Source organism: Cyprinodon tularosa, unplaced genomic scaffold, assembly GCF_016077235.1.
Source record: "Cyprinodon tularosa strain WSP-4 unplaced genomic scaffold, ASM1607723v1 ctg349, whole genome shotgun sequence".
NCBI lineage: Eukaryota > Metazoa > Chordata > Actinopteri > Cyprinodontiformes > Cyprinodontidae > Cyprinodon > Cyprinodon tularosa.
The window spans coordinates 307,695-321,720 of record NW_024039062.1 but is presented as its reverse complement, the minus strand read 5'-3'; the positions used below and the strand labels follow the sequence as shown (position 1 = coordinate 321,720).

At 36.8% G+C, this 14,026-nt stretch overlaps 1 protein-coding gene across 5 annotated transcripts in view; it reads right to left on the bottom strand.

Annotated features, from left to right (window-relative positions):
* Positions 1-200: 200 nt before the first annotated feature.
* The window catches only part of nup214 (nucleoporin 214), a 40,525-nt gene continuing 26,699 nt past the window's right edge, over positions 201-14,026 (bottom strand). For 4 of the 5 annotated variants that reach the window (XM_038294931.1, XM_038294932.1, XM_038294933.1 and 1 more), the window contains exons 24-36: positions 13,015-13,120; positions 11,735-11,786; positions 11,110-11,179; positions 10,816-10,897; positions 10,462-10,511; positions 8,886-10,373; positions 8,592-8,659; positions 8,323-8,491; positions 8,067-8,219; positions 5,416-5,587; positions 3,198-3,343; positions 2,515-2,548; positions 201-827 (exon numbers count right to left, since the gene is read on the bottom strand). In XM_038294931.1, coding sequence (XP_038150859.1) covers positions 791-827; positions 2,515-2,548; positions 3,198-3,343; positions 5,416-5,587; positions 8,067-8,219; positions 8,323-8,491; positions 8,592-8,659; positions 8,886-10,373; positions 10,462-10,511; positions 10,816-10,897; positions 11,110-11,179; positions 11,735-11,786; positions 13,015-13,120 — 2,627 coding nt within the window. In that variant the 3' untranslated portion in view covers positions 201-790. Of the gene's footprint in view, positions 828-927; positions 962-2,514; positions 2,549-3,197; positions 3,344-5,415; positions 5,588-8,066; positions 8,220-8,322; positions 8,492-8,591; positions 8,660-8,885; positions 10,374-10,461; positions 10,512-10,815; positions 10,898-11,109; positions 11,180-11,734; positions 11,787-13,014; positions 13,121-14,026 lie in introns of all 5 variants that reach the window. The other variant, XM_038294936.1, reaches the window with a different exon arrangement.

Here is a 14,026-nt window from a genome sequence, read left to right as displayed (position 1 = left end):
TTTCCACAAAAAGGTAAGGCTTTAAATGGAAAAAAAAAAACAGGAAAAACTTCGCAACTTAAATAAAATCTGGAAAGACCTTAAATCAAAAGCTATACCTTTCCAGACAGGAACACTGAAAATAACACGTCCTCATGCAATAACCTCTAGCCACCAGTCCTGTTTGTACATCTAAATAATGCAAATAAAAATTCAAACCATTTCAGAAAAGCATTTATTTTTTTCTTTCCCATGTAAAAAAATACATCAAGCTGAGGTTTTGCAATAACGGTTTGATAGACAGATTTTCTCCTCATTCTAAATAAAAAAATAAGCAGATTAATTCAAAAGGACCCATCAATGTTTTCACACAAAGGAAATCAACAAGGCAGTTGGGGGGGTCAGATAGGGACACAGTCCTCAGATAAACCCAGATTGCAAACAATTCTACTTATCACTAAAAGTGGACATATTCACAATTAAATCTTAGATGCTTTTGTACTTCTGTATTTGATTGCAAAAAATATCTTAAAATTAGGCAAACAATGACTTTTAATCAGAGCAGCAAAACATAAGCTATTTGGTTCTACTTTTTCCAAATGCAGTGTCCCGAGGATAAACAAACTTATCAATGTTTTACAGAAATGTAGTACATGTAGACAATCAACTGCACTCCTTCAGCTGAAGTTTAATTTCTATTTCATGTTTAGAGGAAAATGCTTCTTTTTATTTGCTCCCATTTCCCCAAATATGTTGCATACAGCATATTGTTACTGAAACATTCCATTTTCTGTAGAAGTTTAAACCAACATTAGCTTCTCCAGCTGGAAAATGTCTGGGAACTCGACCTGAAAAACAAGTACAAAAAGAAAGAGAGTATAATGAGTTGTATAGCTGGAGCAGGAAATAGTGGTAGAATAATAGGACCAAGGAATTGCTTTAACATACAGAGGCCTTTTCCCTTTGCTGTTGTTCTTAGATTCTAAAGGGAAATGGTGAATTGTTAGACAAACTTAGATTCATTCAGCAGAATTGATACTTGGACATAAATACCTTGATTTGATAAAAAATAAATAAAAATACCTGCATACACACAGCCCTAAACTTTAAGCTTAATCTATCTACTAAACACAGTGTTTTAATAAGTTGTCCAAAAAAAAAAACTAAAAAAAAAAACCCCAAAATATTGGAGGGAAAACATTTTCTCCAAAAGGTCACATATTTGTTGTTAAGGACTGTATTCCTGCATTAACTTAATTATTTAAAATATAAATTTGATAATGGATTGTAAATGTGAGTTTCTGCTGCCGTAGTCATAGCTACTGAGATCAGTGGTACATTTATCATTTTAGACTAATAAATTAAGATTGAGGACATTTTAATTCTAATTTTCTAATTCACTTTACTTGCTGCATTAAGGACAAATGGGAAAAATAATCAAATATTTAACTAAAAATATTAATTTTCATTAAAAAAAAATGCACTGCAGTATATTTTGCTAATAGTATATTTTACCATCCTAGCACAAAATAAAAACTGTTTCATTCTTTGTTTTAAGCATGGAAAAACACCAGAGGGTGCTGATATGGCTACTTAAACATCAAAAGTAGTAATTACTTCTAAAAATATCTGGCTTTTAAATTAAAGCAACACATTTGAATTAGTTTGAGTTATGGCTTTTTATATTAAATTATATCAAACTTTCCATTAACCACCATTTGGTCAGTCTGGAACATCTGCAGGGAGTGATGCAGCCTAGAGGAGCTCCAATATAAAATGTGACTTTTTAATTCTATTAAATACACTGGGATCCATTGTAAAGAGCAGCGTTGAGTTAGTCAATTAAGAGAAAACATATTTCTCTTCATAGGAAAAAAAACTTTATGTCTGTTTTATGCATTTCTCAGAATAAAAACACAGAAAAAAAAGCAGTTCTAGGATTTCTATCCGAAGGTGTCTGATGAGCTCAGACAATTCTCCACACAGAAATGTGTACTTTAGCGTGCAGATAAATGGAAGAGACCCCAGGGCAACACTGAGACATACAGCAGCATACAGAAGCAGAAACCAAAGACAGGATGAAAAGGCAGGAGATGCATTAGGATAGAAAAAGGACATCTAATGACTTCAGGCAACAGAACTGAAGAGTTCAGCTCCACAGACTTTAATGTACATTTATTACAACCAATACTCTACAATCTAACATGATCCAATATTTTATTCATTCAATGTCATGCTGTTATTTATATTCAGTGTCCAACTGAAAAGCTTCTATCAGTTTAGGGAGAAAGAAAACAAACAAAAAAAACTGTTCTGAATTAGAATGAAGAGACTGAGGAGAAAAACGATGAGGTAGGGGATTAACTAAATTAGGTTGGATGAGGAGATATTAAATCAGGAAGGTTTTACGAAGAGCAGTGGAAGATAAAGATGTGATCTCCTAAAGCCCACAGGCAAAGCACACAGATGTGTGGGGCTAACTGCTCTGCAGCGCATGCAGAAAACAAAATAAAACAAGAAACATTGACCACTTACTGGCTTCCAGACCCAAATGCATTTCCTGAGAATCCTATAAAAAAAAAAAAGAGAACGGATTTATGCAGTTAAAGACATATAAGTATATAAAACTCATTTATGAATAGCTAGCGTCAGCTAACACAGCAGCTTGTAAAGGAAAGCAAAGTGAAAGCTGATTTTAGTACATTAGAAATTATTTTCATGAGATTATGACACATTTTTCAGGTTAAAACTAAGCTTATTTCAGATGTCGTATTTTAAAAATGTTCTTAGTCCTTTTTAGTGTTTACACAAGAGATAATCTATTTATGGGGGATAATTTTAAAGCCATCAGACTTTGATTAGGAAACCTTCACAAACCAAGGAGGGTGAGTGGCTAGATTGTTAGATTGATAAATCAATAGATGGATGGAAAAAGAGAAGAATTAGGAGAAGGATAAAATGAAAAACTGAGGACAACCTAAACGGTATTCTACATGCTCTAATCTGATAAAAGTTGGCGGTTATCTCAAAAATGGATTTAACTTTTCCCCCAAAAATACAATTGAACAAAATAATTTTTTATTTTTAGATAAATGCCTGTATATCTGAGCAGTTACCCAAACCAACACACCATCAAACTACGGTAACTGTAGAATCTGCTCCTGGCATATAAAGAGGACGAGGGGAAAACACAACAGCAAATGAAATAGACGCCTCACCTCCAGTCTGTGGCTGCTGTCCAAAGCCTGAGAAGCTGCTGGGCTGACTTCCAAACGCATTGCCTTGCTGGGCCAAGTTGCCAAATGTAGGAGCACTTTGACTGGCCAGGGCGCCAAAGGAAGGGGCACTGGGGGGCGAAGAGAACCTGAAAACAGTGGCATTCACAGACAAACACTTATGCTTAAAATGAATTGGCACTAATGAAAACAAGACACAGTTTGAAGGATTAATGCATCTAGACAAAGACAAGTCCAACAATACACATCCTTGCTTGTAAAACTCAAAGCAAGCAAATCTGAAGTAAAATAGGGTTGCAAGGCTTTTGAATGTGGGATTGAAGGGGATGGGATTTGAACAGGATTTAATCTGTTCTACTGAAAACATCCCTATTGAGTCTGAAAAGAAAAAAAAGGAGCAAACAGCCAGAAGAAATGGAGAGAGCAGGCCAGTTTAATCTGCAGGCAGAATGACCCCAAAGTGGGATTATCTGAGGAGAATAATCTACCCCTGCAGAGATCCATAGTTTTGAGCTCAGAGTCAACCTCACCACGACAAAAACAAGACAGAAAAATAGCTTTATAAAGCTAAAAAACAAAATAAAATAAATAAATACAAAGAACAAAAACAATCAGCGATGACCAGATTAGATATTCAACAAGATTAGGACTGAAACAATTAATTGTGATTAAGCAATTATTGAAATAATAGTCAACTGATTTAGTAATGGATTAATCATTTACTAGAGTATAGAGACTGTAGAACAAGCCTTTAGGTGACAGAGCGACCCACTTACAGCAGTAATTATACCAAAACTGTAAAAAGAAAATATATAAACATTTTGCATTTTGCAAGATAAATTCTTTTTCATCTGTCAATATGCTCTATCCAGAACTCAAGTGGAAAAGTTTTTGTTTCATCTGGTTTAATTTTGCAAAAATTCTTCTTTAAGAAACCTTTAGCTAATCAATTATTAATCGAATAATTGGGAAAAAAATTGACAGATTAATTGATTTGCCAAATAATCATTAGTTGCAGCGCTAAACCAGATTATACTTTTGCCCTCGTGTTCAAATTTCTTTTTGGCATTTTGGAGGACAGCTCTAGAGACGGATTGAACTACAATGGGAGTTATTTACTTTGAAATAATTGTAAGAATTTTATTTTGAAAATTGCTTATAACAATCCCAGCGCTTTAAAGTGCCTTTGTCACATCACAAGTACACATTCAATATGTTTGGTGGGATTCTAGATTAGTGTTAGTGCAAAATGGAGGTAATTGTTACTGAAGACAATGTGGAGAAGGATTGAGCTAGAATTGGAGCAAAACTAAAAGGAAACTTGTTTGAAGCAGCAGAAACATGAGACTGGGAGAAAAGTTTTCCTTCCATCAACAGTCAGCTTCAATAGAATGACTCAGACTCAGGATCAGAGCAGTTTTATGTGTTAAAATGGACCAGGCCTAAATCTAGTTAGACATCACCGGTAAGAAGAGTCAATAGCCGATGTTTGCAGATATAAAACACCAAAGCTGACCTGGTTCGTTAAGAGGAACCCAGTCCTTTGAGAGACATCCATTGCTCAGAAATGCCAATAGGGAATTTTTACAGAAAAATCAAATTTTTCATCTTAACTGTCCATATTTTTCACAAAGTTAGGCTTTATTGTTGGTCTAAGTGGGTTGTTCTTTCAGCAAACAGTATGTTTCTCTGGAGAATATACTTCAGTTGACGATCACTCAATGACTAAATTTCTGGAAAAATATTTGAGAAATTAATAAGATCTTTGTTTTAGCCTCAGAAAGACAATAAAACACTTTGATGCAGAGAGATGTAGTATTAGACCTGGTAAGTGTTTCTTAGCCTCAGACTCAAATAATACTCCATCTAATCTGACAGTTTAGTTTGTTTGATAATTGATCTTGTCACTTGAATTAGACTGAGCAAACAAATATGCTCAGATTTTCAAAGATGCTGCATTGTGCTTCAGGCAATATTCTGCTGCTACTGCTTTTTTATCTCAAGTAGTCGGGTAACACTGACACCTGCAAACTGTTTGAAACCGCAGCTATAGAATGACTGCAGGACTGTATCCAATGCAGCATATACGTTTTCTAAGTTAAAGCTCTTTGTTGTACAATAGAGAATATATCCAAAACATTAAACTTTCTGCGTTCCTGTTTTTCATATTTTGGAGTCCAATACAGATAAAGACTCTTACCCAAATCCTCCCATGTTGGCAGCTGCTGTTCCCTCTCCAAACACTTTACCAGTTGAGGAAGTCATCGGACTGCTGAAAGCTGGGTTTGCACCAAATGATGCTGTGCCACCAAATGCTGGGGAACCACCAAAAGAAGGGGGACTTCCAAACACTGGACCACTGCCGAACCCCCCTGCATTAAAGAAACACAGTGAGCTCTAAATCTGGTCATAGGAAACAAAAATAGGATTTACAATTGTACCATGTTATAAAGAGATATTCTTGCACCCTGGTGTCACTAAAAAAAATTAGCGTCAAATGCATCTAAATAGGCTTGATTGAGTGAAAAACCACGTCGCCTTAAGAGAAGTGACATTTAGTTAGGAGAACGCCTACAGCTGCAAAGCAAAACATTCTGATAACTTCTATACAGGATAAATAGTTTACACCTAATTCGATGCTTCTGAGCAGCGGGCGGAGGGGGCCGCACTGAAATTACAGCCGGGCCAGCAGCACGCCCCAGTAAATAATTGATTGAGCTAACGTAAAGAGATTATATTCCCCTTAAAAATGCCAGAGGTAGGACATTAATGTGCTGAGCAATACCTGGATCCTACTGGAGCTGAGCAATGGCTGATAACCCAGCAAGAGCTTATTAGTTAAAAAATAATAATAAATAAATACCCAACACATATAAAACTTTTTAATTTGATATTCCTAACAGCAGTTTGAAATATGATTCTATTTATTTTAACAGTCCAAAATAAATATAAAAAACACATTTTGTTACTTTAGACTCAATCTGCTCTAAAGTGTAAGAATAGTTGTAATATTACAGGCCATTGGCCAGATCCAACATAAAATATTTGGATCTAGATTAGATCGGAAATGTACAGAAGAAAGTGGTCTCCAAGATCAATATGTGGCTTTTGGTGAATATTAGAACCCGACTAAGGAAAATGGCTTTGTTTGTATAGTTTGGGGATCTTTAAAGTGGCTGCGGTAAGGAAAACAATCATATAGAATTGCTTCTCCACAGAGATTGAAATCTCAAGAATTCTAAGTTTATTTTTAACTAGGGCTGCAACTAACGTTTATTTTGCAGATCAATTAAATGTTGATTATTTTTTCAACTAATCGATTAATATTTGGATAGCGAAAGGTTCCTTAAAGAAGATTTTAAAAGAAATTAAACCAGAGGAAACAAACATTTCCACCTAAGGAGTTCTGGATTGAGTGTATTGATGGATAAAAAATGTTTTATCTTAAATGCAAAATGTTTATAAATGTATAATTACTGTTCTAAGTGGAGGCTCTGTCAGCTAAAGGCATGTTTTAAAGTATCTATACGCCTGTTAATGATCAATCGATTACTCAATAAGTCGATGATTATTTCAATAATCGATTCAATTGTTTCAGACCTATGTTTAAAATTTAAATTTAGGTTACCTTTGAGAGACCAGAACAGGGATGTTAAACAAAGAGTGACAGAAAGACAGAAACATGTTAAATCTGCAAAGCTGCTGCACAGAGAGGCGGAAGCTCGATAATGACTTAAAATACAGAAAACCTGCTCGAAAAAAAAAAAAAAAACACTTTAATCAGCACAGGGATTTTAGAGAGAAAGCATCAAGTCTGAGGAATGACCTCCTGCATGCTACCAAAAAATAAAAAATATATAAATTACTTGTAGACAACTTGAAAGCTAACGGGATTACTGAGAAGTTAATAAGATGAAAACCATAATTTGTATGCAAGCAATTTTATGCTAAATATTTTACATGTGTAGCATTCAGTTTGAGCCTCTGCATGAGTTATAAAGTACTGAATTCCTGCTGATCAGAATCACGTTGTTTAATTGATAGCATGAAAGTTCAAATCTAAATCACTTTTTATTATTTTACATTTTAAAACCTTAAAATATTGCAGCTACAAGAGCTGCCATAATTAATTTGCCAATTTTCTTATCAGAAGGAGGAGCCCTTCCGATAAGCAAACCCGATAAGTATTGAAAAGCCATCATATTAGAAAAGTTTACTCTTTAAGGGGATTTATTAAATACTGACCATCTATTTGAAATATTTGCAGTTTAATATATTTTTTCCAGAGTGGCCTTTTTTTCCCTCCAGATTCTCAGTATTTTTATTTCACACATCAAAAAGAGCTTGTATCTGACAGAGTATGTCAAGAAACCAAAATGGTAAAATCCCATCATCAGAGCACATGGATAAAAAAACGGCTACAGGAAACAACTTTGAATCATTAATTCTGCTCTGAACAATGACAACAGCCCATGCCTTTTATTCTGTAATATCACTGTAAGAGTTGTCAAAAATGGAATGACAAAAAAAAAACATCAAGAGTAAATGTAGATTCTTTTAAAAAGTTTGAAAACTGAGACATTTGTTAAATCCCTAAAAAAGTTATAGAGCTTTACTTGCCTGATTAGCAGTTAAGAATCCCAGGACCAATTCAACTTAATATTTTCTCTTTATATAAAAACAAATGACTTGTGTGGTTTATGTTAAAATCACTGTAATTTGGTAAAGCAAATATAAATCATGTCAATTCACCATAAAAAGTAAAACCACAGGAATTTGATTTAAGTCAAGAAGAATTGTTAAAACTGTGTAGGATCGGAGTAGTAAAATTCATTTAAAACCTTTAACTACCTGGTTTAGTTGGTGAGGAAAAGGAACCAAAGCCCTGGGATGCAACACTCCCTGCTCCAGTGGTGAAAGTCCCACTGGCTTTCTGTTCCCCGAAGGTTGACGTGTTGAACCCAAATGTCTTTGCACCACTGTTCCCAAAGAGACTATTAGATCCTAGAGCGGAAATCGACAACGGAAACTAAGTCAGTGAAACAGCTCAGGCACATGTTTTGAGAATAAAAAAACCAAAACAATGAGAAAGGCAGAAAAAACCTACCAGGCTGAGCAACCTGTCCAAATGCTCCAGTTGAAGCTGTGGTACCAAACGGATTCTTGTTAGCAGCATCCTCACTTGGTTTACCCCCGAGGCCGCTAAAAAATCCTCCACTTGATGAACCTGCTGTATTGGCTGCACTGGAACCAAACAAACCTCCCCCAGATGTTTGCTGCAGATTGGATGAAGAAAATAAAGAAAGGCATTTATCCTCTTAGATTTTACATTTCAAGAAAACAGATTTTGCAGTTAGTTTAAGTAATTAATGATACCTGTCCAAATACACTCCCATTTGAAGATTGTTGGCCAAATACAGGGGTGGCAGCAGAGCAACCAAATCCTGGGACAAAAACACATACCAGTTATCTCACAAAAAGAATGAAATAAAACTAAAATTTTTATCAAATTAGTTTGCAGAGGGTCATAAAGAGCTTTCGTGATCTGGCAGGGGGGTACAAGAATAATTACATGCATTAAAGGATAGTTAACAGAGCTTTTTCTTCCTTGTGTAAACTGTAGTGACAAACAAGGCAGTGTCTAAGAAACCGGGCTCTGCTCAGACTTACCTGAGGGCTGACCAAAACCGAATCCCGAAGAAGAGGATGTGGTGGTGTTACTCCCAAAAACGGATGGCTGTCCAAATCCAGAACTCTGACCAAATACGGGAGGCGTGCTTTGTTTGAAGAGCCCAGATCCAGTACTGCTGGCCGTATTGGCGCTTGCACTGCCAAAGGAGAACGAACTTGCGCTGCTAGGGGTAACCGCCCCGAAAAGACCTGGTCCTCCGGTCGTTGCACTGCTAGAACTTGCTCCAAATGCAGACTGGGTAAAAGAAAAGCCGCTAGATGATCCAGCGCTGTTTGCAGGTTGGCCGAAGCCACTCGCCTGGCCAAAGACGGATTTGTTAAAAGTTGCTCCAGCTGAAGCACCAAATGCAGATGAGCCAAATCCTGTTGCTGCAGGGGCCGAGGAGGCAGGAGGTGCAGCCGGTTGCCCAAAGATAGTGTTGGCAACAGTAGTTTGTGCTGTGGACACTGTTGCAGGAGTGGTAGTGGTGGCTGCAGGGACAGCAGTGTTGATGATTAGAGTGGCTCCAATGGAGCTGCTGTTTGTCGTTACAGGAGCAGGCTGAGTGAAAATGGACCCTGGTTTTTCAGAGGCAGGCACCTGGAAAGCTGGGGGGGCTTCCTGGGAGACTGATGGGGCGCTGGGAACAACCGAACTGGAATCAGGAGGAGTGGATGAGGTAACTGGAGTGGCTTCTGTTGTCGAAGGCACACTGGAAGGTGGTGGAGGGGTTGCTTCAGCTGGTGCAACACTGGTAGAAGAAAGGTCCTGGGTAGGGGCAGTTATCACAGAAGGAAGTGCAGGTGTGGATGGATTGGATGTAGAATCCACTGCAGGCTCAGGAGCAACAGGGCGACTGGTACTTTGCTCAGATGGTTCAGTGGTGACCGGATCTTTTTCAGGGGGTGGGGTAGGTTCTGAAAGCTGTGGGGGAGCTTTTGATTCCTCTGAAGGCACGGTGAGAAGGCTACTGAAAGATGAAGGTAAGAGTGAAGGTGCAGAGCTGGATGGGGGGAGAGAGAAAGCTGGCTTGGAGTTTGTTTCAGGAGGTTTGAACAAACTGTTTGATGAGGCACCCTTAGACAAATCTGTAGTTGCAGAACCTTCAGCAGACTTTGGGAGACCTGACCCAAAGCTGAAGGCATGTACTCCCTTGCCATTGCCGAGTCCAGTTTCTCCAAAGGTGAATGCAGCAGCTGGCTTTGTTCCAGAATCTTTGACCTCTTCTCCTTGACCAACACGCAGCCCAGAAAAACTGCCCAGGGTTTCTCCTCCTGAGGTCTTTGGTGGCTGTGACTCTGTCTTGAAGGCCGTGGACAGAGGGCCGTGTTTGGCCACTTCCCCTGATGTGCTTAAATTAAGTGTGGGAGACCCAGTGCCAGTACCAGAAGCTGCAGACTTTGGGGTAAGAGAGAACGGCTCTTCTCCAGTCTGACCCAATGTCATCTTGCCATTTCCGCCAAAAGAGAATTTATTTGAATCCTTAACTGTCAAGAAAGAAAATGAGAAAATAAATAAACTATGTTGAAATGTTAAACTACTCCATAATTCTGCTGGACAGGGAAATAGTTGTACCTTGTGTGAGTCCAGCTTGTGGGGCAGGTGTAAAGTTAAAGCCTGTTGACCTGTGAAAACAGCAAAGTTTATTACAAAAAAAATTAATAATATAATTGTTGTATTAAATAAAAAAACTGCTCAGGAAATAGTAACTCAAAGATATTTTAAGAAAAAAGTTTTAAGACTGATGTAATATTTTTCTTACATTACTACTTTCTCTTGCAAAAAACACAATAGAAACTATTATATTTTACATTATTTTACTAAAACAACACAAAAGAACCTTTAAAATTAAACAATGAGAATGTATTTAACTAGACAACAGTAGATCACCTCAAAGTTTTTTTTCCCTCATTAATGAAGTTAACTCACCCTGGTGTGAAGGAGAATGGCTTGTTGTTGCTTTGTTCCACAGAACTAGTTGGAACAGAGGTGTCTGTTTTGGATGGTTGACCTTCAGGAACAAAGATCATATTTAAAGTGAAGTCAGAAACTCAACAAAGTCACAACCAAGGACAATGAAAAGAAAATGAATCATTACAACAATTAAGATTAAGAGAGCAAATATGTGACAATAATATGACAATGGGGCTGACGTTTTTAAGTAATTAGACTGCACTTTTGAACCTTGCTTCAAATGTTCATACTAAACGATCCAACACTTACCAAAAACAAAGCCTGGCTGTAGACTGGATGCAGTTTCAGCAGAGACCTTAGGGATCCCCGGGGTGGTAGTCTACAAGGATACAATGAAATGCCATCAAAATGTGAAAACATCCCGTTATCCACAGATAACGGGATATTTGAACACTTTCACATATTCTTTACTAGAGGCATTGAAATGCTTTATCGTATATATATAAATAAAAGTGTTTGGTTTTATTCTGCTTGAGTTTTTTGGAGATTTTTGGAGTACAAGCACAATTGTGTGAGGGTCCACTGAGTCGACCAAATGCCATTTGTAGCATAACTATGAGAGAAACCTGAGACATTTCTCCCCCATGTAAAACTTAGCAAAGTTCAAGGTTTTTTTTCCCCACATGTAGTGCAGATTAAAGGCACAAGAATACAAATTTAAAATTATTTGACAAGCTTGACTTTTTTATTCAACAGTACTGCAACTGAAAAACATACCAACGCTACTGGCTTACGGCAAACAGAAGTACTTTTCAAGCGACTAATTAAATAATCTGAAAAATGTTTATTTTAAATATATTTCATTGTGTGACTGGTAGTGGGCCTCATTTTAGTAAAAAACAAAAGTTGCGGGGAGACCTCCGCTTATACTCACTCGTTTGACTTGGTTGGAAAAGACTTGATTTGTGAAATCGGGTACAGAAGAGCTGGGGAGGAAAAAGAAAAGATGGAAAATACTGTTTAAACATAAATGTTCCATCGCTGTTTTTGACAAGTAAATATTTAAAAGCTAAACATAATATATAGTCTTTCTTCATAGGTCTGCTTCGACAAAGGCAGCACAGAAACAAAATATTAGTTTGTCATTTTTAAATGAAAGGAAATCAAGAAAAAGTGTCCTGCTGACCCAAAACATAAGTTCAGAATTTATTCTAAAATGGCTTTCTGCCCATTAATAGATGAACAATCCTTCTGTTCATGGTCAACCAGGCCAGTGTCACTCAAAATGACATTATGAATAGAGAAAGGTTCCTGGATGGGAAGCGAAATGTCTTCAAACCTTGGAAACCAAGTCCAGTGGATTGTTTTTTAAACTTTTACCGAACAATTATAAATGATACAGTTGGGCCTGTTTTTCCAGCCTTTAGTCCCATCTCTCTCCAAGACACAGCTATGGCTAAGCTTTTATTGCAACCAGCTGCATCCACCCTTTTATACTTTTCACCTGGCTAAAAGATCATCTGCTGAACTGTATTCTGCTCCCAGACACTGCCTCCTATGGAGCCAGCCTACTTTGCCTTCTCCAACGAAGAAAATATTTTTGTAGTTCTGTTCTCTTTTTGCATGTCTGCCTCAGTTTTCTAAAACCTCCAACTGGTTAGAGCAGAAGATGCTCACACTGAGCCTGTTTCTGCTGGAGGTTTCTTCCCATTGGGAGTTTTCCCCTCCTGTTGCTACATGCATGTTCAGATCAGGGAATGCTGCAAACTCAACGTGACCTAACCTTGTAAAGTGTTTTGAAATTCCATGTGTTGTGAAGGGCATTATATAAATTTATTGAACTATAGCAGAGTGTAGCTTTGTTTTTTTTATGACTTTGGTGTTCATTATGATGATTTGATTTTTTTTTAATAAAAATTTCATTATTTTAGTTTTTTTTTAATCTTTCAATATGACTAACTATTTATTTTGTTGTGTATTTTCTGGTTTTTGTGAATACTTATTTATATTTTCCAGGCTCTCATTTAGATTTATTTATTTCCCTTGTCCTACCCAAGTTTTTTCATTTTTCAACCGCCTCTTATTAAAGTTTTTTTGTACAAATGCTTGACACTGCTACCTGGAATACCAAGTTTTTGTATTTTGTTTTGTTTTTTCAGCCCTCCCTGTATTACCAAGTAAACAATCCTAACTTGTTGAATTATTTGCATCTACCTGACCATGGAAGAAACCGGAGGCCCCTTTTCCTTGAGCTCTTGAACATTGACCACTTGAGGAACAGTCTTTAAGGTGGACTCTGTCAAGGTACTACCAACAGGAGCTGAAACACAAATGGAAGAATTTTACAGGATAAACCTCCACAACGATATTTATATTTAAACAAAACAAATAGAGAGTTAAATGTTCTAAATATTTATATGGTGATTTAATTATTAGTGGAAAAAAAGGAAATATGGCTGGGCATGTTTCAGTTATTAAGGGATGAGATGCAAAGCAGTTTCATTTATTTTCTTTTTCTACGAGTCATTGTCTCCCCCTAGTGAGTTATAAAAGGTATTGCAATATTATTGAAAAGATTTTCAATTAAAATGAAAAATGTCCATCAAAAATCCTCTCATACATAATCATAGATGGACAGGAAAATATTAAGAATTTAAAGTAAGCAAGGATCAGTGTTGAAAAGACTTGGAACAAATCCAGCAACCATTTAACCCATCAAATCCCAGTTGATGTGTCAACAGCCTCTACATCAAGGCATTCCTGCAACTTCTGAAACTGTCCTGCATTTCTTTTTTGGGTCTCATTACCCTCAGAAAAATGACTAAATCTAATAATACTGGCAGATACACCCCCCCAAAATGTTTTTGAAGCTAAATCACTAAAATCCTTTTCCATACCACTATATTCATACTCATTCAGTAACATGTACACAATGCACTCTTATAAATCAGTCAATATGAATGCCCTGATATTTTTAGTACAGAAACAATGTTAGGCATGACACATGATCAATAACAGGCATCATACATGTACTGCGCAGTTAAAATCTGCCAAACATGATTTTTTTCATGACCTAGGACTACATAAATAACCCTGAATAGATTTGGGTTAAAATATCAAAAGCCATAAGCTAAAGCTAATTAACAAGTAATCATGTGAAAGAGATGCCAGATTATTTGGTACACAAATCAGTATTATACTATAACTACCACTATTAGTTGTGAAT